This window comes from Carcharodon carcharias, chromosome 8, assembly GCF_017639515.1.
Source record: "Carcharodon carcharias isolate sCarCar2 chromosome 8, sCarCar2.pri, whole genome shotgun sequence".
In the NCBI taxonomy this organism is placed as follows: domain Eukaryota; kingdom Metazoa; phylum Chordata; class Chondrichthyes; order Lamniformes; family Lamnidae; genus Carcharodon; species Carcharodon carcharias.
Window position 1 is genome coordinate 18,894,709 of NC_054474.1, and position 20,557 is coordinate 18,915,265.

Sequence of the window (20,557 nt, forward strand, 5' to 3'; positions counted from 1 at the left end):
CCTTGTAAAGGAGCATTATTCACCTATTGTACCGCATGAGGTTTCACAGCTGAATCAAATCCTGAGCTTAGCAGTCATCTGCACAAAACTCAAAGTAGACCAGGAAGTAGAACCCTGTGTGATTTCTAATTTCTGTTCAATAACTGATGGGGACTGAGGACAGTTGTGACACTCCAACATTCCTGAGTGAGGTCAGGTAACTTGTATCAGGGATTAAACTATGATCTACTGGTTTGTATGTTTGGGTGCAAATCAGGCAGAAGGTCATGAGGGGAGCTTAATGTGTTTCTTCTGAGTTAAACTATAAACTAAATGTGGAATCTGTGCTTATTGTTCTGACAGATGCTCACACTTTTCAGCACACCAGTGTTGTTATTTTTGCGAGCCTGGCTTTTCTCCTTCTCATTATCCTGGCAGTGGTGCTGAGGTTAAAGTGCAAAGCTGCAGGTAAGATATGAAAATTGTTGCAACCAATTTCAGCTTTCATACATTCAAGTGAATGTGAATGTGGCACATGTTTCAAGAAATTAAGAATTATAATTACACCTTGTTTATAATTTGTTATAACTAATTATAGCTGTACTTATAATTATCATTTATAATAAGATGCAATTCACTCGGATTACTCGCAGCAAGTCCCGTCCCCCTATCATCCCTCTGCTTGCTGACCTACATTGGCTCCTGGTCAAACAATGTGTTGATTTTAAACAATTCTCGCCCTTGTTTTCAAATCACCATGGCCTTCCTCTCTCTATAATCTCCCCCTTACACAAGACCACTGAGGTCTCTGTGCTCCTCCAATTCTGGCCTCTTGTGCATTCCCAATTCTAATTGCTTCACCATTGGTTGCCGTGCCTTCAGTTGTTCTGAGTTCTGGAATTCCCTCCCTACATCTCACTGTCTCTCTACGTCCCTTTCCTCTTTTAAGACACTTCTTAAGACCGACCTCTTTGACCAAGCATTTGGTCATCTGACTAATTGGACAGAACTTAATACTTTCCCCTGAGGTAAGTTTGATAGCAGTGGGGGGCATTTAGTAGGGCAGGAAGTGGACCCCACCACCTTCCTGCCTCTGCCCCCCCCAAAGATTTTGTGATATGAAAGCTCGAGGACGGCCCTGTTGGTATTTGAGGTCCTTAAGTGGGCAATTAATGGTATTCACCCAGATGCAGGTGGGGGAAGTTCAAAAACCAAACCCTTTAGGGGTTGCTTGGAGGTTTTACGTTATTGGGCACTGAGTGCCTGCTCGAGGAACCTGTGGTATCCGGAAATTGGGGACTCACTAAGAGCCAACCCCTACCCTTCCCTTGCTGCTGAACATCCTCCACTGCAAACCCCCACCCCAGGACACCCCCCTCCCACCCCGATTCCCTCTGTGCCTGGGTCCCTGTGCAATCCTGGGCTTCGATGGTGCATTACCAGCAGCAGCCACCCCTCCCAGAGTGTCACTGCAGAGCAATGCAAAGCCTCCAGTCTCTAATTAACTGACAGGCAGGATTTCCACTTCAGGTCCTTGATCCAGGGGAAGGCCCACCGCTGCACAGTTATGTGCCTGGCTGGCACTTAATTCACCAGGCCTTCCCAAAAGTAGGCAATGTGGGTCTCTCACCGGCTCACCAGCTGGAGGGTGAGATCCCTGTTGCCTATAATAAAAACTGCCTAATATCTTCTTCTGTAGCTTGGTGTCATACTTTATTTTATAATGCTCCTGTGAAGCATCGTGGAGTATTTTATTAATATTCAAGGTGCGAAATTAATATAAACTGTTGTTGATGTGGGATTAAATAAACAGATGTGTTTGTGTCTCTGTTCTTATTCACTCATTGGATGTGGGCATCACTGGCAAGGCCAGCATTTATTGCCCATCCATAATGGCACTTGAGAAGATGGTGGTGAGCTGCCATCTTCAAACTTTGATGCCCACTGGTGCAAGTACATGACTACTGCTGTTAGCAAGGGAGGTGCAAGATTTTGACCCAGCAACAGGGAAGAAATGATGACATATTTCCAAGTCAGGATGGTGTGTGCCTTGGAAGAGAACTTGCAGGTGTTGGTGTTTCCATTCACCTGCTGCTGACTTCTTTGGCAGAGGTCCCAGGTTTAGTTAGGCACTGCCAAAGAAACTTTGGCCATTTGCTGCAGTGCAACTTGTACATGGTAGACTCTGTTGTCATGGTGCACCAATAGCAGAGGGAGTATATATTTAGGTGGCAGATGGGGCACCAACCTGATGAGCTGCTTTGTCTTGGATAGTGTTAAACTTCTTGAATGTTGTCTGAGCTGAAATCATCCAGGCAAGTGGGGAGAATCCCATCACAGTCCTGGCTTGTGCCTTGTAGATGGTGGACAGGTTAGGAGAGTCAAGAAATGAGTTACTCTCCACAGAATTCCCAGCCTCTGACCTGTTCTAGTTGCCACAGCATTTACATGGATGGTCCAATTAAGCTTCTATACTGAGGTCTGGAGCCCAGTTTCTGATAGCACTGTCAATAAAACCTTCCATCGCTTTGCAGATGATTGAAAGTAAACTAATGAGTGGTAATTTTCTGGATTAGGTTTGTACTGCTTTTGTGGCCAATGCACAGCTGGGCAATTTTCTACATTGTTGGTTAGATGCAGGGTATTGTAGCTGTACTGCAAAAGCTTGGGTTGGGGTGTGACTAGTTCTAGAGAACAGATCTTCAGTACTGCACCTGAATGTTGTCAGGACCCATAAACTTTGTTGTATCCAGTGCGTTCAGTTATTGCTTGATATCACTTGAAGTCAATTGAGTTGTCTGAAGACTGGCATCTGTAATGTTGGGGGTATCAGGAGGAGGCTAAGATGGATCATCCACTTGGCACTTCTGGTTAAGATGGTGGCAAATTCTTCAGCCTTGTCCTTTGCATTGATGTGCTTGTCTTCGCTATTATTGAGGATGGGGATGTTTGATGAGCCTTCTCCTTTAGTTAATTGTCTGATTGTCAGTCACCATTCATGTGGCAGGACTGGGGAGATTAGAACTGATCCATTGCTTATGATAGAGCTTATCTCAGTGTACTGCATGCTATTTCCGCTGTTTGACATGCACGTAGCCAGCTTGATCAGTAGTGTTGTAGCTTCACCAGGTTGGCAACACATTGTCAGGTATGCCTGGTGCTGCTTCAGGCATGCTCTCCTGCACTCTTCAATGAACTGCGGTTGGTCCCCTGGTTTGATGGTAATGGGAGAGTGAGGGATCTGCCGGGCCATGAGGTTACAGACTGAGGTTGGATATAGTTCTCTTGCTGCTGATGGCCCACAGTGCCTCACAGACGTCCTGTTTCCAGCTGCTGGATCTACTCTGAATATATCGCATTCATCATAACACAATGGAGGGTATCTTCAATGTGAAGATGGGATTTCATCTTCACAAGGACTGCGTGCTGGTCACTCCTACCAACATGGTCATGGACAGATGAATCTGCAATAGGTTTTTCCATCCTGTTGGGTCTCTCGCTCCCTGTCACAGATCGAGTCTGGCAGATATTTCCTTCAGGAGACAGCCAATTTGATCAGTCGTGGAGCTTCCAAACCATTTTTGGTGACGGACATTGAAGTGCCCATCCAGAGTACAGTCCATGTTCTTGCCACCCACGGTGATTCTTACAAGTGGCATTCAATAGGGAGGTATACTGATTCATCAGATGAACGAATGTGGTAACCAGTAAGAGATTTCCTTGTCTATGTTTAACTTGATACCATGAAACTTCATGGGTCTGATGTCAAAGTTGAGGTATCTAGGCCACACCCTCCTGACTGAATGCCACTGTGCTACCACCTCTGGTGGGTCTGTCCTTTTGGTGATGGAAAAATCTGGAATGTTGGCTGGAAGACATGATTCAGCGAGTATGACTATGTCAGGCTATTACTTGACTGGTCCTTGGTAGAGATCCCCATATGCTAGTGAGGTGAAGTTTGCAGGGACAATTGGACAGGATATGCTTTTCGTTTCTGGTGCCTAGATCAATGCTGGGTGGCCTGACTGGTTTGATCTTTATTTGATTTTCCTGCAACTGTTTGATACAAATGAGTGGTTTGCTCGGCCATGGGACAGATGAGAGTCACCCACATTGCTGTGTGCCTGGAGATTGAATAAGGACAGAAGATTTCCTCTCCTGAAAGACATTCATGAACATGTAGGGGTTTTACAACAATTGCTAGTTCCATGATCACTATGACAGAATCTAGGTTTTTACTCCAGATTTGTTCAATAAATTTAAATTCCTCTTGCTGCCATGGACAGATTTGAACACAAGTTTCCAGACCATTAGCCAACACTTCTAGATTACTCACCCCACATGTCACCACTATGCTACCATTCTCATAGTCTATAACTCCATTAAAGCTGTATCACACTACATCCAGGGTGGTAGAAGGTGAACTGGATGGACTATTTGGATTTTTTTATCCATTAGCTTCATAGTCATTTTTATTGATGACAGCTCCTTATGTCAGATTTATTTGGTCAACTGTATTCAAATACTGAAGCTGACCTGGTGGGATTTCAACTTGATATTTATGGATTATTAGTCTGAGATTCTGGGTTACGGTTCATAATGACTGTATTATATCCTCAAGATGTCCTATCGTACTTGACAACCAATCAATTACTTTTGAAATGTTGTTACCCTTGCTATCAAGGCACATAGAGAGTTCATTGACTGAATGAAGATGCAGAACAGTAAATGTGCTGAATGATCAACGGGTCAGTTTGTTGTTACTGTGTTCGATGGAGAAACCTTCTCTCAGACACTGTAAGAAACCAGTGAGAAACCCAAGTGAACGAGCAGTGTCATAGTTTAATATTGTATCCACTTCTGAAATTGCAGTACCTGCTCAGAAAAGCACTGACATGTTAGCCTGGATTATGTGCTCACGTCCTGGAGTGGGGCTTGTGTCAAGTCAAGTATCACCAGGTCTGGATCTGGTATTTGCAGAGATATCTATTATATCCTGTCACAATGTTTGTCATATCTGGTCTCGTGGTCCATTTTGAAACCGAGTTTATTGATTAGAATGTGTGACATTTATAAGGAAAGCTGACTGTGGGTTAATAGGTGACCTCTATATGAACAGGTTTGGAAAGTCCAAGAACAAAAGCTCTGCAACCAGGAGAAAATACAGAAGATGCATCTCAGCTTTATTCAAGTCTTCATGAAATTCAGCAAAAGCAAGGTGACATTTAAACCCTTAAAGTAAGAATTTTACAAGTGCTGTGCTCTGTTTGTGCATGGCAATCATGTATCCCTGTTTGTATTTTTCAGTTGCACTTAAAAAACACAGAAATTTCACTTTTATTCTGTCACATCCAAATATCGTGTTGAATGCAAATGTAATTAATTTTAACCATCCTAATCAGTTCCCAATTTTACTGTTTGGTCTTCACTGCAGACTCTTGTAATCCAGGTACTTTCTAAACCTTAGTTTGTAGGCTACTGTGTTATATAGACTACTCAAATATTCCAATTAATAGCTTTTCCGAAACAATAGCTGTATTTTGAGTCCTTAATCCTTCCCCTCGATATGTGGCTGTACATTTCCTGAGATATCACCCGACAGCCATTAAAAGCCTCCAACACTTGCCACACTTACTCTAGTGTTTCTAAAACCACTTGTGACAACTAGCACCAGTGATTCAGTGCAGCATACAATCCTTTTTAAACAATATTGTTTCTTTTTCTGAGGGACTGATTCCACTTTCCAAATGATTTAAGTATGTCTCATTAGCCATCTAGCAGTTTTGTAGAAGTACCTGGCACAACTTAATCAAGGCCAGAATTTTCACGTTGGCGTGTGGGGTCAGGCCTTGCATGCCGATACTTAAAATGACGTACGGTGATGTCGGGTATGTGTCCCGACGTCACCGTGCATCATTCCGATCTCTCGTTCGGTGGGTGCACGCCAGATTGTCAAAGGCCTGTTCAGGCCATTAGGAGACTAATTGAGACAATTGACAGGGATGCCCATCCAACCTTAAGGCTGTGAGCAGGCAAAGAGCCCAAACAGCCTTTGTGTTTTTCATCCACAGGCGGGATGAAGGTTCCTGAGGGTTTTATTAAATAAATAAATATTTTTTACGCATTTCATAAACATGTCCCAGCTCATGTGACACTGTCACATCAGGGAACATGTCTAAATAATTTTAATGTTTCTTTATTTTAAACTTTCAATTTGAACTTAATCTGCCTGAAAGAGCTCTGTGCCTCAGGGAGATCGCTGCGCTCTTTCACGTGCGTGTGGGAAAGAGCGCAGGCCCCGACTCTCCCTCCTCCTCCCGCCCGCAAAGGTAGCACTGAGCGCTACCAGTTATGCGTCACGCTTGGCGGGCTTTACTTGGCCCGCCCACGTAAAATGGCGGCGCACAGCTGATCACAGGTGGCAATCGGCTCTGTGCCCACCTGCACCCACTCCCGACTGCCCCCCTCGACAGGCAGAAGATGATGCCCTAGGTCATTCTCATGTTCTAATCAGAAAAATCTTATTTCCCAGGTGATAATGAGACTGAGGTGCCTGAGACGAGTGGATTCGATGAATATGCAGTTATCAGTAGAAAGGCAGAAAAAGACAGTAAGTAGCTGAATCATATGATGGCTCCATCTGTGTAGTTATTGTTAAAATAGAGACTGACAGGTTTTATTGTGTTAAATTTTGCTTCTAGTTTAATACTTTTGAGTGGGAAGCACTTCAGATCTGCAATGGTAAATACTGAGATATTTTAAGATTATTTAATAATATAATACTGATCCGCTCAATACTGGCAGGGCTCAAACACAATACAGAAACATATTTATTCAGCCATCCTGGTCATTGTACCACAGGTTTACAATAGGAATGGCTGTTTGAAATTAAATATAATATAAAGCACAGAAAGCGACCATTCGGCCCAGCCAGGACATGTCGGCATGGTTGGTTAAAGCAGCAGTTAATGACCCACTGGGATATTTTAATTACCTACTCGACAGCTCCAAGGAGGGTGGAAAGCTAGTTCAGTGCTTGGACCGTTGCTGTTCACAACTTATTATTAATGATTTAGACTTTGCAAACACAAACAATTTCTAAATTTGTGGAATATACCAAATTAGTCAGGGGAGGGAGGGATATTCCATACAGAGGAGGACTGCAGTAAATGACGAGAAGACATTAATAAACTTAAAGAATGGGCATATAATTGGCAAATAAGTTTCAACTTAGATAATTAGAGGTTTTATATTTTGGTAAGAATAATTAGGCTACAAATTACTTGGAAAATAATGGTATAGAAGAGCAAACTCTGCCCCTGCCCCCACCCCCCAGCCATTCCCGGGTGAAGCCCAGAAATGGGCTGGATGTTGTCAGGATCCCAACTCAACATCACTTGTTAGGATTTAACCCACACCCGTCTCTCTTTTCCCGTTAAAACGCACCCCCCACCCACCTACCCACCCAGCCCCCCCCTCAACATGTATCTAATCTGTCAAAACCGTTTACCATTTTAAACAAATCTCCATTCCTCCCATGCTGGACACCAGCCCACATCCCCAACCCACACCAGCTGCACCTCAACCTTCTTATTTCAAGATGCCTGCTGCCTTCCTGCCAACCATTGAATTTTCACAAGTTATAAGCCTCTTCCTTTGATCTAATACTAACTTTAACATCTTTGGTTAGCCAAAATTATACCAGTCTTTTCTGTGCTGTTTTGTGTGTTAAAGTAGTGCATATTTGAAAATTATTTATTAATTCTTTAAATTGATTGCCATCATATAGTTTGATGCACTTTCCCAATCTACATTAGCCAACATGCTAATCATATCTACGTATTTTGCTTTTTAAGATTTAAGACCCTAGTTGTGAGCTTAACTAAATCATTTTCAAACTCAATATGAAATGTTACCATTCTAAGTTCACTTTGAAAGAAATTCACAACTTGTTTTGGGATGTGTTCATACACCACATATATAGATGCAAATTCTATATTTCTGTCTTATTCTGTGCAGATACAGAGAGAGAAGATATCCATTATGGATCTATTGATTTTCAGAAAAAAGCAACAGGTAGTAAAACTTAACGTTGCAATTTTTTCTCATGTTTTCAGTTTTGTGTTCTTCAAGGTGAGGAACGTTGCTGCTGGGTAATAAACTTTATTTAGCCTGAATTGCTTTTAGGCACCTGATGTCAACACCAAGCAGTCCTAGGGTAAAGCTCCTCATACTCAGCCATGTCAAAGTGCTGAGTAGCTGTGGTTCAGTGGGGAGCAGTCTTTTCTCTGCGTCAGAGGGTTGTGGGTTTGAATACCACTCTAGAGACTTGGGCACAAAATCTAGGCTGACACATCAATGCAGTTCTGAGGCAGTGCTGTATTATTGAAAGTACCGTCTTTCAGAAGAGATTTTAAACCGAGACCCTGAATGCTCTCCCTGGTGGACATTAAAAAAAACGCCATAGCACTATTTATTGAATAAAGGGGTGATTTCCTGACTATCTTGGGCAATATTTATCACTCAACCAACATCACTTAGAAACAGATGATCTGGTCATTATCACATTGCTGCTTGTGGAAGTCTGTTGCACACAAATTGGCTGCAGTGTTTCCTGCATTACAACATGGAGTACACTTCAAAAGTAGCCCAATACAGCAAGACCTGGACAACATTCGGGCTTGGGCTGAGAAGTTGCAAGTAACATTTGGACCACACAAGTGCCAGGTAATAACCATCTCCAGCAAGAGAGAACCCAACCATCTTCCCTTGACAATCAATGGCCTTACCATTGCTGAATCCCCCGGTATCAACATCCTGAATGTTACCATTGAACAGAAACTGAGCTGGACCTGCAATATGAATACTATGCTTACAAGAACAGGTCAGAGGGTGGGATTTCTATGGTGAGTAACTCACTTCCTGACTCCCCAAAGCCTGCCCACAATCTAAAAGGCACATGTCAGAAGTATGATGGAGTACTCTCCATTTGCCTGGATGAGTGCAGCTCCAATAACACTCAAAAAGCTTGACGCCATTCAGGACAAAGCAGCCTGCTAGACTGGCACCCCAATTACCTCAGTAAACATTCACTCCCTCCACGACCGACATACAGTGGCAGCACTGTGTACCATCTACAAAATGCACTGAAGCAACTCACCAACACTTTTTTGACAGCAGCTTCCAAACCCACAACCTCTTGCAGTGCTTGAAGAAGGCTGTTCACCACCATCTTCTCAAAGATATTTAGGCTTGGGCAAAAATGCTGGCCTAGCCAGTGATGCCCATATCATGTGAAAGAATAAATAAGAAAAAAACATTCAAGTGCCTCAATAACAAAGTAAAGTGACTAAGCTGCTGGGCTACCAACCTGGAAGTCATGAATTCCAATCCAATCATGTTATGTTGAGAAATTGAATCGAATAAATCTCCCCATTTGTAGGCCAGCACCAGAGAACTTGTGGTAATGTCCCTTAGAGAAAGGCACCTACTTTGTGGCTTCAATGGGATGCTAACCTAAACCATGTGGTTAACCTTTAGCCCTCTCTGAAGTATATTCTTGCTTCAATATAGAATTCTTAAGGCAGGTGGAGATGAGCAATAAATGTGGCTCTGACCAGGGTTAGTAACCACCTGAGAACAAATACATTGAACATAGGGACCATATGACCTCCTTCACTGACAATAAAGCATGCTAACTATTAGCATTGTTGCTAATTTTATTCATAACATTGATAATGCCTTTGCAATTGGAAATATTTCCAGAAAGAAGCTTTTTAATGGACAACCATTTTATTGTAACTATTTTTGAACTAACTATTGAAGTTGTTGACAATGTGGAACCAGAGTCAAAGGAAAATATTTGACATCCTTGAATAATATCATGTCAAATATTGAACATGTGGATATAGAAGGAAACTTGTTTCAGCCCTCTGTGTACCAGCTTGTCTCAGGGTCAGCACACTTGTGTCTGAGAAGCAAGGTCACAGTTTTGAGCCTTGCTACTTGCAGTCTTAGCTGAGAGAGTGCTAACTGTTGGTGCGCTGCCGAGCACGGTGATTAAACTCTGAAAGTATGCAAGAGGCTTTCACATGTCCTGAAGATGTGAAAGACACTGAAAATTCATCCCAAGTTGATCTAAGTAAAGCTAATTTTATTTGGGTATGTTGCTGACACGTGTTTCCTGGGCATTAATGATAGGAAATGGGGTGGTGATCATTGACACTTGACTTCCAATCCTTTTATCATGCCCATATTGCTTCAGTGGAAATAAGACTGACGGAGCATTTCCCACTATCTCGGGCTCCATTTTCTTCCAATAATCCATCCAAAGGGCACCGAGTTCCAACAGCAGCTGAATGAGCCAGCAATGGGTCATGCAATCTCCCAGCAATGATGGACTGAGCGTTGTGATGTTCCCTGTAGCACATTGTGTAAAAGCCACTTAGTGTGCATGTGAGTAAAACAGATCAAACCTGGCTATTGGCTGTATGAGTGAATGCGGTAAGTCGAGGACATTTGTATGCCAATTGCCATTTTTCAGCTTGATCTGTCAATATTATTCCTTAATTGTGATGATTTTGAATATCACAGGGAGCAGCCAGGGAGAAGGGAATACACAGTGGAACACACAATCTTCAGATACTGTAAGTACATTGATTCCTAGTCATGAAATTGTACCCTAAAATATCAATATCTATAACATTTGTAAAATTATTGATGAGAAGAGATGCAATAATCGATCACATTATTATAAATGGTTAATTTCTGTCTTGCAGGAACTGGCTCCTTCAGAGGAAGATGTTTCATCTGTCATCTATGCACAAGTAGCACAAGCAGGATATAAATAATCTTCACAGGAGAGGCAGGAATAGCTTGGAGTCAGATATATAAAATATAACGTTTCTGTGAATTAATATTTTTAACCACAGAAAAATCTGGAGCTTTCTTCCTATGTACCTACTCTGATTTAATACAATCATTGCATCATACTTCTGAAACATGAAAGCAACTTGCAATAGAAATTGAATTACCTGGAAAAACTCAGCAGGTTTGGCAGCATCGGCGGAGAAGAAAAGAGTTGACGTTTCGAGTCCTCATGACCCTTCAACAGAACTAGGTGAATCCTAGGATTCACCTGGGATTCACCTAGTTCTGTTGAAGGGTCATGAGGACTCGAAACGTCAACTCTTTTCTTCTCCGCCGATGCTACCAGACCTGCTGAGTTTTTCCAGGTAATTCTGTTTTTGTTTTGGATTTCCAGCATCCGCACTTTTTTGTTTTTATTATTATTATTATTATTATTGCAATAGAAATCGTTCTCTTGATATGGTTTCAACAATCATTTCATAGCTTCTGCAGATACTGTGTAAAAAAGCTTTCATTATGAAAAATAAATTGAATGTTCCATGGTTCTCTGCCCACTCAATTAACCTCTCAATTGTAATAACCAACAATGAGGATTCAACTATGCAATGTGTCACTAAACCTTGCGTTTCTCTTTGTCTGATTGGGTCACTGTGGAACATTCATCCTTTTAACAGCAACCAATATTTAATCAATTCACTCAGTGATCTTTAGTTACGATTGTGAGTTTCACAAATCAACCTCATGAATGCTTTTGTTATGCAAATATTTGGGAATACGACAATCTTTTCTCAGAAGACACAAATAACCCGATGAATACAGATACTTAAATATTGTTTGTTGGTTTCAGATTCATATTCTTAGGTGGAAATGACAGTACACGCATTAATGCTGTCAATCATATGTAATGGATTCTGAGTGACTGCGCTATTTCCTCATGCCATACTGAAGTGAACAGAATTTAACTCCACCACTAGACCATCCCCCAAATCTACATTAGCTGATGGTGTGATGATGGAGTTGAAATTTATAGATCGATGTTGATGCAGTGGTAATGTCACTGGACTAATAATCCAGGGGTCCAGGCTAGTGCTTTGGGACATAGGTTCGAATCCCACCATAGTAGCTGGTGGAATTTGAATTCAGTTAATAAATCTGTTATATAAACTAGTCTTAGCAGTAGTGATGGTGAAAAAACCCATCTGCTTCACTAATCCCCTTTAGGGAAGGAAATTTGCAGGAGGTCCAGCAATCTCATCACTCCAGCTTAGGAGGTGGTGGTCAGTACCAATGCTGCACAGAAGAGGTTGGCCATCCAGTGCAGAAAGAGGATGAATGATCTCATCTGTGCTGCCAGGGTATGGCAACAATCTCATCACTCTAAATTCAGGCACTCACAAGGCCATCACACATTCACTGGCATTTTACTCACTGCCAGCTCAAGGGGTATCACAACTCACTCTCTCACACACACCCTCATATTTCCATCTGGCCTCACCTCCTCTGGAGGCTGCCTCTTCAGCCCTCAACATCTTGCGGCCACTTGCATAGATCAACATGTGACCCCCCCACATACTGGGAAACACACTTTCCCCAGTCCAGCCCTCGCCCTGCAGCCTCTTCCCTTACCTGAGGTCTCTTCTCCCCCTCCCCAAAACAAGCCCGCAGTCGGTAGTTTTTTTTGGTTTGTTCATGGCATGTGGGCGTCACTGGCTGGGCCAGCATTTATTATCCATCCCTAGCTGCCCTTGTTCAGAGGGCATTGCTGTGAGTCTGGAGTCACGTGTAAGCCAGACCAGGTAAGGATGGCAGATTTCCTTCCCTAGAGGACATTGAAAAGTCATTCCCGTAGAGACCTGCCCGTGAACCCTCCTAAAAATGATGTGGTGCATCCTGGGAACCCTGGCGCTGATGACCGTGAGTGCTGCCTGAAGCGCGGTAGGCAAACAAACTTCAAAGTCCTGAGTGAAACAAGTCAGCGTGCAATCACATCGACATGCCCAGATGATCCAGCATGGGGGATGATTCCGGCTGGCAGGGATTATAATTACATACAGATGTATTAAAATAACATCCCTGATGTCTGGCAGCAGGAAACGTGGTCTGCCATTGACAGGTGGAGTGGATGATCGCAAACTGGTTTCACGACGTCATGAAGCTGATTTTTGGCCTTCCTGCCATATTTTTTACTCACCTCCGCCATGACGCACGACGCCAACCTGGACAGGAAATTCCAGCCTATGCCTTTAATTTTGAGTAAAATGAAGGAGGGTCGTGCGAGGTGTTATGAATTTTGCTGACAAAAAACTTGGGCAGTGTGGCCATTAAAGATTAGCGAGGGGTCCCTTTACTGGGCAGATGATGTAAAATGTTCGTAGTTGCAGACAATGGCAGAAGCGCCTGTGCCTACAGTGAATAGACTGCTAGTCTCCAAAGTTCCAGGAAGGTGTTAAGAATGTCAGGTTTTATAAAAGGTTATGCTTTAACTCTATTTAATTTTATGATAGAATGGCGTTGGGTTCTAAGTGCGGCTAATTAGCGTTTCTAGCTGGATGCAAAGATTCACGTTGCCATGGTGATGGGCTTTGAGAGGGGAAGTGTGCATTGGAAGGAATTGTGGGGTTGAATTACAAGATTCTCCTGAAAGATATCCCTGAATTTCACAGAAATATCAGTCTACAGGGTCCAAGAGAGAGAGAGAGAAGGAGCAGATAGGGGCACGAGTCCCCTGTGGTTCACTCTGCAGGAATGTTGGGTAGGAGCTTGCACTCAAATTGAAAAGATCAAATTCATGAAGATTTAAAAATGAGGCTGGAAGATGCGCCTTGTTCAAACTAAAGGGAGAATTTCCAGGAAAGTTCTGATCGAGTAAGACTGTTCTAGGGTTAAAAGTTACTGGGCTGGGAAAAGGAAAGAATGAAAGTAAAACCTCTGGGGCTAAGAATGACTTTGGAATGTCTGGCAGAATTCAAATTCCTACTTAAGGAACAGTGGACAGTGTAACCATGGAGTGGGAATTTCAGTTGTGTTAAAAGTGAAAAGAGAAGCTAAAAGTGAGAAGTCCTGTTCTGTAGTTTACAGCATAAGTTGCCTACTGAAAAAATGGTTTGTCAATGTTATTTCTAGTTAGTTTGTTACAGTAAAAGTCTTCAAAGATGAAATTTGTCAGGTCATCCTTTCAGCTACTGACTGAAAGCTCACATTTCTTTTTAAAAGTTATCACCTTCTACTGAGATTGTAAAACAGGAAAGGAGAGATAGGGGAAAAGAACATAACAGAAATTCTGTGATAGGATGAAAAGCAGGAGAGAGTAAATGAAAACAGGGGTGATGGTGGAAGACAAAAGGATATGGAAATGGGACAAGTAAAGAAACGAAAGACAGGTCAAGATGAATTGTAAATGGGAATAGCAAAGTTAACACCAACATCCATCAATGAAGCAGCAGTGAATATGAAAATGCTACTTGCTGTTAATCCATAATCCTATATAAAATTCATCAGTTTTCTGATCAGTTTAATTTAACTACGTATAAGTGAAAATTATGGTGAAGTATTTTGTAACTGTATTTTGCCCATTCTTCCTATAATAGGTAAATTGCATATATTTTCATTCTTCATTTAAATTATTTTATTTTTAAGCAGAAATCTTTGTGGATCATGGATACAGGATGGATTCAAGATGCATCACATCTTACTTCAAATAGATTACTTGCACAGTATAAAATTTTATGAAATGACTTCTGCTAGAATCATCACAGGAAGTGGTGGAGTACTTTACTGAAAATGTTTATTGTACATTTTAAAGTTCCCAATTCCCAGTGAGGCAATAATTTCACATATTGAAAAAAATGTTGTGCAGTTTTACTTCAGGTGGTTCTATGTTATATATAATATATTTTATATCTCTGTATCTATATCAAAATGTATATTTCTTACAGGGAAAGAGACTGAATCTGTGAAATTTGTCTACAATTTGCCTGCAGCAGAACATCAGGTGTTTTGATCTTAAGTTTTTATTCATTCACAGGATGTGGGCTTCGCTGGCTGGGCCAGTATTTATTGCCCATACCTAATTGCCCTTGAGATGGTGGTGGTGTGCTGCCTTCTTGAACCGCTGCAGTCCATGTGGTGCAGGTACATCCACATTGCTCTTAGAAAGGGAGTTCCAGGATTTTGACCCAACAACAGTGAAGCAATGGTGATATATTTCCAAGTCAAGATGGTGAGTAACTTGGAGGGGAACTTCCAGTTGGTGGTGCTGCCCTTGTCCATCTAGATGGTAGTGGTCATGGCTTTGGAAGGTACTGTCAAAGGAGTCTTGGTGAATTCCTGGATATCATAAGTGTTTCATATTGCTGCAACTGTGTGTCAGTGGTGGAGGGAGTAAATGTTTGTGGATGTGGTGCCAATCTAGTGGGCTGCTTTGTTCTGGATGCTGTCAAGCTTCTTGAGTGTTATGGGAGCTGCACTCATCCAGGCAAGTTGTGAGTATTCGAACACACTCCTCACTTGTGCCTTGTAGATAGTGGGCAGGCACTGGGGAGTCAGGGGGTGAATTACTTGTCACAGGATTCCTAGCCTCTGACCTGCTTTTATAGCCACAGTATTTATATAACTAGTCCAGTTTAGTTTCTGGCCAATGGTAACACACAGGATGTTGATAGTTTGGGTAAAGTCATTGAACATCAGGGGGCAATGGTTAGATTCTCTTTTGTTGGAGATGGTCATTGCCTGACACTTGTGTGGTGCAAATGTTACTTGCCACTTGTCAGCTGAAGCCTGGATATTGTCCAAATCTTGCTGCACTTGGACATGGACTGCTTCAGTGTCTAAGGAATCATGAATGGTGCTGAACATTGTGCAATCATCAGCGAACATCCCCATAGGTCACTACCCAAGAAGTGTCTGCAGATCAACTCCATTACTAATAGCACAACTTGGCCACCCTCAAGGATCTCAAATAGCAGAACTCACAGTTAATCAGACAAACTCCAGATAACAGAAGATGAGAGGCAGTAAATCAGGAACATTATAGCGACATTCAGAAGAACCTAAATCTCAAGGGCAAAAATTTGTAAAACAATTGCCTAAACAATCATTTTTCGTTAATTCCATAAGCTTTTAATTTGGTTCACAGGCTCCTATGGAGATGTTGATGCTTTCCAGATGTTGATATAAATTACTGCCACAGGAATATAGAGTTTTGCTGTAAGCTGAGCAAACTTAACAAATGACCCAATTTTATCTGCAATGCAAGGCCAAACAACTTTTATAAAGGAAAATAAAACCTGCTGAATGTTCCAAGATGCTTCTCACAGATAAGAAAGTCTTTGGGTAGGAGTTAACAACTGAGAGTGTACTTGGTGCAAGACATTCCTAAGCCTGATAAGGTGCATGAGAGTAAATGCAGAGACTGCAGATGCTGGAAATCTGAAATAAAAACAGGAAATGCTGGAAAAACCCAGCAAGTCTGACAGCATCTTTGGAGAGAGAGAAACAGAGTTAATATTTTGAGGCCAATATGGCATCTTCAGGTAGATGAGAGAATCTGTGAAACAACTCATATTGCTTGGGAATTACGTGTGAGGGTGGGCATTTACTCCATGGTTTTAGACAAAGAACTCAACATGCTATTGTACATTTTGTATTAAGCAGAACTTTACAGGGCCTAAGGTCCTGTCAGTTTAACATGCAAGCCCAGTCCAAGGGAAAAGTATAAGAGGTGAAGTGTAAAGCTACTCACTGCTCTGGTCAAAGAAGTAACTTGGTCAGTTGCTAGTTTAACAGCTATGTCAAATCACTGCTGAACTCACTACTCACTGGTATTCATATGTGTGGGATTTTTGGTAAAAGTCAGCATGATCTTTGAATAAAGATTTAGATCTCTATAGGGTTATGTGCAATCTCTTGCTGATGTTTAAATAAAAGTATTTTTATTTATATATTCCAGAAATCTTTATTTAGTGTTATTTGTTCCATGGTTCAAAACTCTGTAAACTGTTTTATAGAAAGAAAAAATTACAACCCATAGATATTCCTGAATCACAATTTAGTTACTTACTCAAAAAACACAGTTTTGTTGGAAACGACTGACTTTTCACAAATCCTTGTGGATTCTCTTTAATCAGGACAACTTTCTCTAAATATCCAATCAACCTCTCCTTCATTATAGATTTCTATAACTTCTCCATAACTTAAGTTAATCACATCTACAATTTCATGGCTTTTCTCTCTCTCCACATTCAAAAATAACAGAGTTACATTTAGGATTTCCAACTAAAGCGAAATTCTTGAAACGAGAGATCTTTGGAAGATCATGGCTGAAGCTTTTGCAAAATCCCCACATCTTTCCTCTAAAACCCAAGTGCAGAAATCATCAGGTCCTGGGGATTTGTCAGTCTTTAGTGCCATTGTTATTTCTAATACTGCATTCTTGCTTCTGTTAATGTTATTCAGTTCCAATCCTTGATTTATTATTAGTTTCCATTGAATGTCAGGTTTGTTACTCTATTTTTCTACTGTGAAGACTTGATGCAGCAATTCTACCATTTCCTTATTTCATTTACACTATTGCCCACATCCATTTGTAAGGACCCAAATTACCCTTGACTAACCGTTATATTCAAATATAGGCCCAGATTGTCCAATTTCCAGATGGGCAGAGACTGGATGTAACCCGGAAGCTGCGCTATGCAATCCAATGAAGTTGCAAAGCAAGGACACTTTATGTATTGTCCAAGAAGTGTGATGTTCTGATGGGCAATTCCCCTGCTCCCAGGGAACCTCTGAAAATGTCTCCAACACTGAGTTAGAGTAGGAGACTTTGGACAGTTCCGACTTACTTATCCGGATAGTTACTCAGGAAACGTTAGAAGGGAAAAAATGAAGCCTAGCCGCTGGCTAACTATACAACTGATCCTGCCCCACCTGTCTGCCCCTGACACATAGCCCACAGCTCCCGCCCACTGTGACTACCCCATTTACCCTGCTGAATGCCCCCGATCCCTCTGTCGCCCTCCGAATCCCCCAACACCCTCCAACTCCAGGAGTGCCCCTCGATCCCTTCCAATTACTTAAACCTGCCCCGAGTAGCCCCCACCACCAGATGACCACCCCCAACTCTACCTGAACACAACCCATGAGCTGATTACCCCCAACTCCTTGACTACCTCGCAGGCCTACCTGACTAGCCCCTAACCTGGCAATACTTCGCTACCCACCGACCTGCTGCTGGACTCACCTGGCCCAACTAACCACCACGTGCACCTGCCACCCTACCGAGCTGACACCATACGCACATCACTCACCTGCCACCCAACCACCTCACCACCCTGCCACCTTGCAACCCTCCCTACCTACCACCCTAACCACCCATCACCCTGCCACCTCATCCACCAGTCACCTTACCCACCTACCATCCTCCTCAGCTGCCACCCTGACACGAGACTCAGCTGATATCCTGCCACCCTACCCCTTACCCACTTATCCCATACACCCTTCCCCCACCCCACCCTAACGCAATAACATTCTAACCTCAACAACTTTACCCCCTTACCCACATTCCTTACCACCTAAGCTCCATAACCAGCTACTTTCCCACACTACCAGCTCAACCCTTACTGGGGAGTTGGTGACATAGTGCTAATGGCACTAATCAGTAATCCAGAGACCCAGACCAATGATCTGGGGACAGGGATTCAAATCCCACCATGGCAGCTCATGGGATTTAAATGCAATTAAGAAATCTGGATTTTTTTTTTTAAAAAAAAGCTAGCCTCAGTGATGGTGACCATGACAACCAGCATAGAATGCTATTATTTTTAAAAATCATTTACAGGTTGTGGGAGTCGCTGGCTAGGCCGGCATTAATTGGCCATCCCTAATTATCCCTGGGAAGGTGGTGGTGAGCTGCCTTCTTGAACCGCTGCTGTCCATGTGGTGGAGGTACACCCACAGTGCTATTAGGGAGCGAGTTCCAGGATTTTGATATTCTTGTAAAAGCCCATCAGGTTCACTAAAGACCAGCAGCAGGTCTTCCAAGTGCGTGAATGGAACAAGAAGAGACGGGCTTTCCTGAAATGTGGTGATGCCGGTATCTCGCTGGCTCTCCAGCTAGCGGGTGAGACCCCTGTCAGCTCTACAAGATTCCGGAAAAAAGTCTCAGCATCTACCCCGTAAAGTCTCTTCATCATTTTACATATTTCAATAAGATTATTGCTCATTCTGCCTAAACTCCAGAGTGTGTAGACCTAATTTACTGAGCTTCTCAACACAGAACAACACTCTCCTCCCCCGGTCCAATCTCCCTTCACTGTATTGCCTCAAATGCAAGGATATCTATCCTTCCTTATGTATGGAGGCCAAAATTCCAAACACTATTCCAGATGTGGTCTCACCAAAACCGTGTACAATTGTCGCAAGACTTCTTTATTCCTGCAGTCCAATCCCCTTACAATAAAGTTCCTATTAGAGAGGTGCTGGACTTAATTTTAGGAAATGAAGCTGGGTAAGTGGTGGAGGTATCAGTGGGGGAGCATTTAGCAGATAGTGATCATAACTCTACTGGATTCAACGTTGTTATGAAAAAGGATAAGTATGGGCCAGAAATCAGAGTTCTAAATTGGGAGAAGGCCAATTTTAATAAGATCAGATATTATTTGGCCAGATTGGACTGGGAGCAGCTACTTTTAGGTAAATATTCATCAGAGCAGAGGGACTCATTCAAGAAGGAAACAGGGCCAACATATTCCAGTACAGACAAAGGGTGGGGCCAGCAAATCCAGGGAACCCTGGATGTTCAAGGATATGCAGAATTGGATAAAGAGAAAAAGGGAGCCTTATGGTAGATACCGAGGGCTCAAAACAGTGGAAGCCCTCAAGGAGTATATAATGTGTAGGGGGGATCTTGAAAAGGAAATTAGGAGAGCAAAAAGGGGACATGAACAAACACTGGCAGGTAACATAAAGGAAAATCCAAAGTTATTTTACAAGTACATTAAGAGAAAGAGGATAACTAGGGTAAGAGTAGGGCCTATTAAGGACCATAGTGGTAATTTGTGTGTGGATCCCGAAGACGTAGGTAGGGTTCGGAATGAATACGTTATGTCAGTGTTCACAAGTGAGAGGGACAGCATGGGTATGCAAATCAAGCATTAGGATTGTGATATAATTAAAGAAATTAGCATAGAAATGGAAGAGGTTCCAAGGGTCAGGCAGGCTTAAAAGTAGATAAATCTCCAAGCCTGGATGAAATGTATCCCAGGCTGTTGAGTGAGGCAAGGGAGGAGATAGCAGGGGCGCTGGCAATAATATTCAATACCTCTGTGGCCACAGGAGAGGTGCCACAGAAAAGGAGGACAGCTAATGTGGTACCGTTATTCAAGAAGGGAAAAAGGGATAAACCAGGGAACTACAGGCCAGTCAGTCTAACCTCAGTGGTGGGGAATCTATTGGAAGCAATTCTGAGGGACAGAATTAATCTACACATGGAGAGGCAGGGATTAATCAAAGACAGTCAGCGTGGTTTCGTTAAGTGGAGGTCATGTCTGATCAATTTGATTGAATTTTTCGAAGAGGAGGTGTAGGTGAGGGCAATGCATTTGATGTAGTCTACTTAGACTTCAGAAAGGTTTTTGATAAGGTCCCGCATGGGAGACTGATAATGAAGGTAAGAGCCCATGGGATCGAAGGCAGTTTGGCAAATTGGATCCAG

At 42.4% G+C, this 20,557-nt stretch overlaps 1 protein-coding gene across 1 annotated transcript in view; it reads left to right on the forward strand.

Annotated features, from left to right (window-relative positions):
• Positions 1–11,009, forward strand: part of LOC121281409 — a 45,057-nt gene extending 34,048 nt beyond the window's left edge. The window contains exons 10-15 of the mRNA XM_041194353.1: positions 343–447; positions 5,099–5,197; positions 6,512–6,589; positions 7,999–8,055; positions 10,573–10,625; positions 10,758–11,009. Of these exons, the coding sequence (XP_041050287.1) occupies positions 343–447; positions 5,099–5,197; positions 6,512–6,589; positions 7,999–8,055; positions 10,573–10,625; positions 10,758–10,829 (464 nt within the window). The 3' untranslated portion in view covers positions 10,830–11,009. The remainder of the gene's footprint in view (positions 1–342; positions 448–5,098; positions 5,198–6,511; positions 6,590–7,998; positions 8,056–10,572; positions 10,626–10,757) is intronic.
• The last annotated feature ends 9,548 nt before the right edge of the window (positions 11,010–20,557 follow it).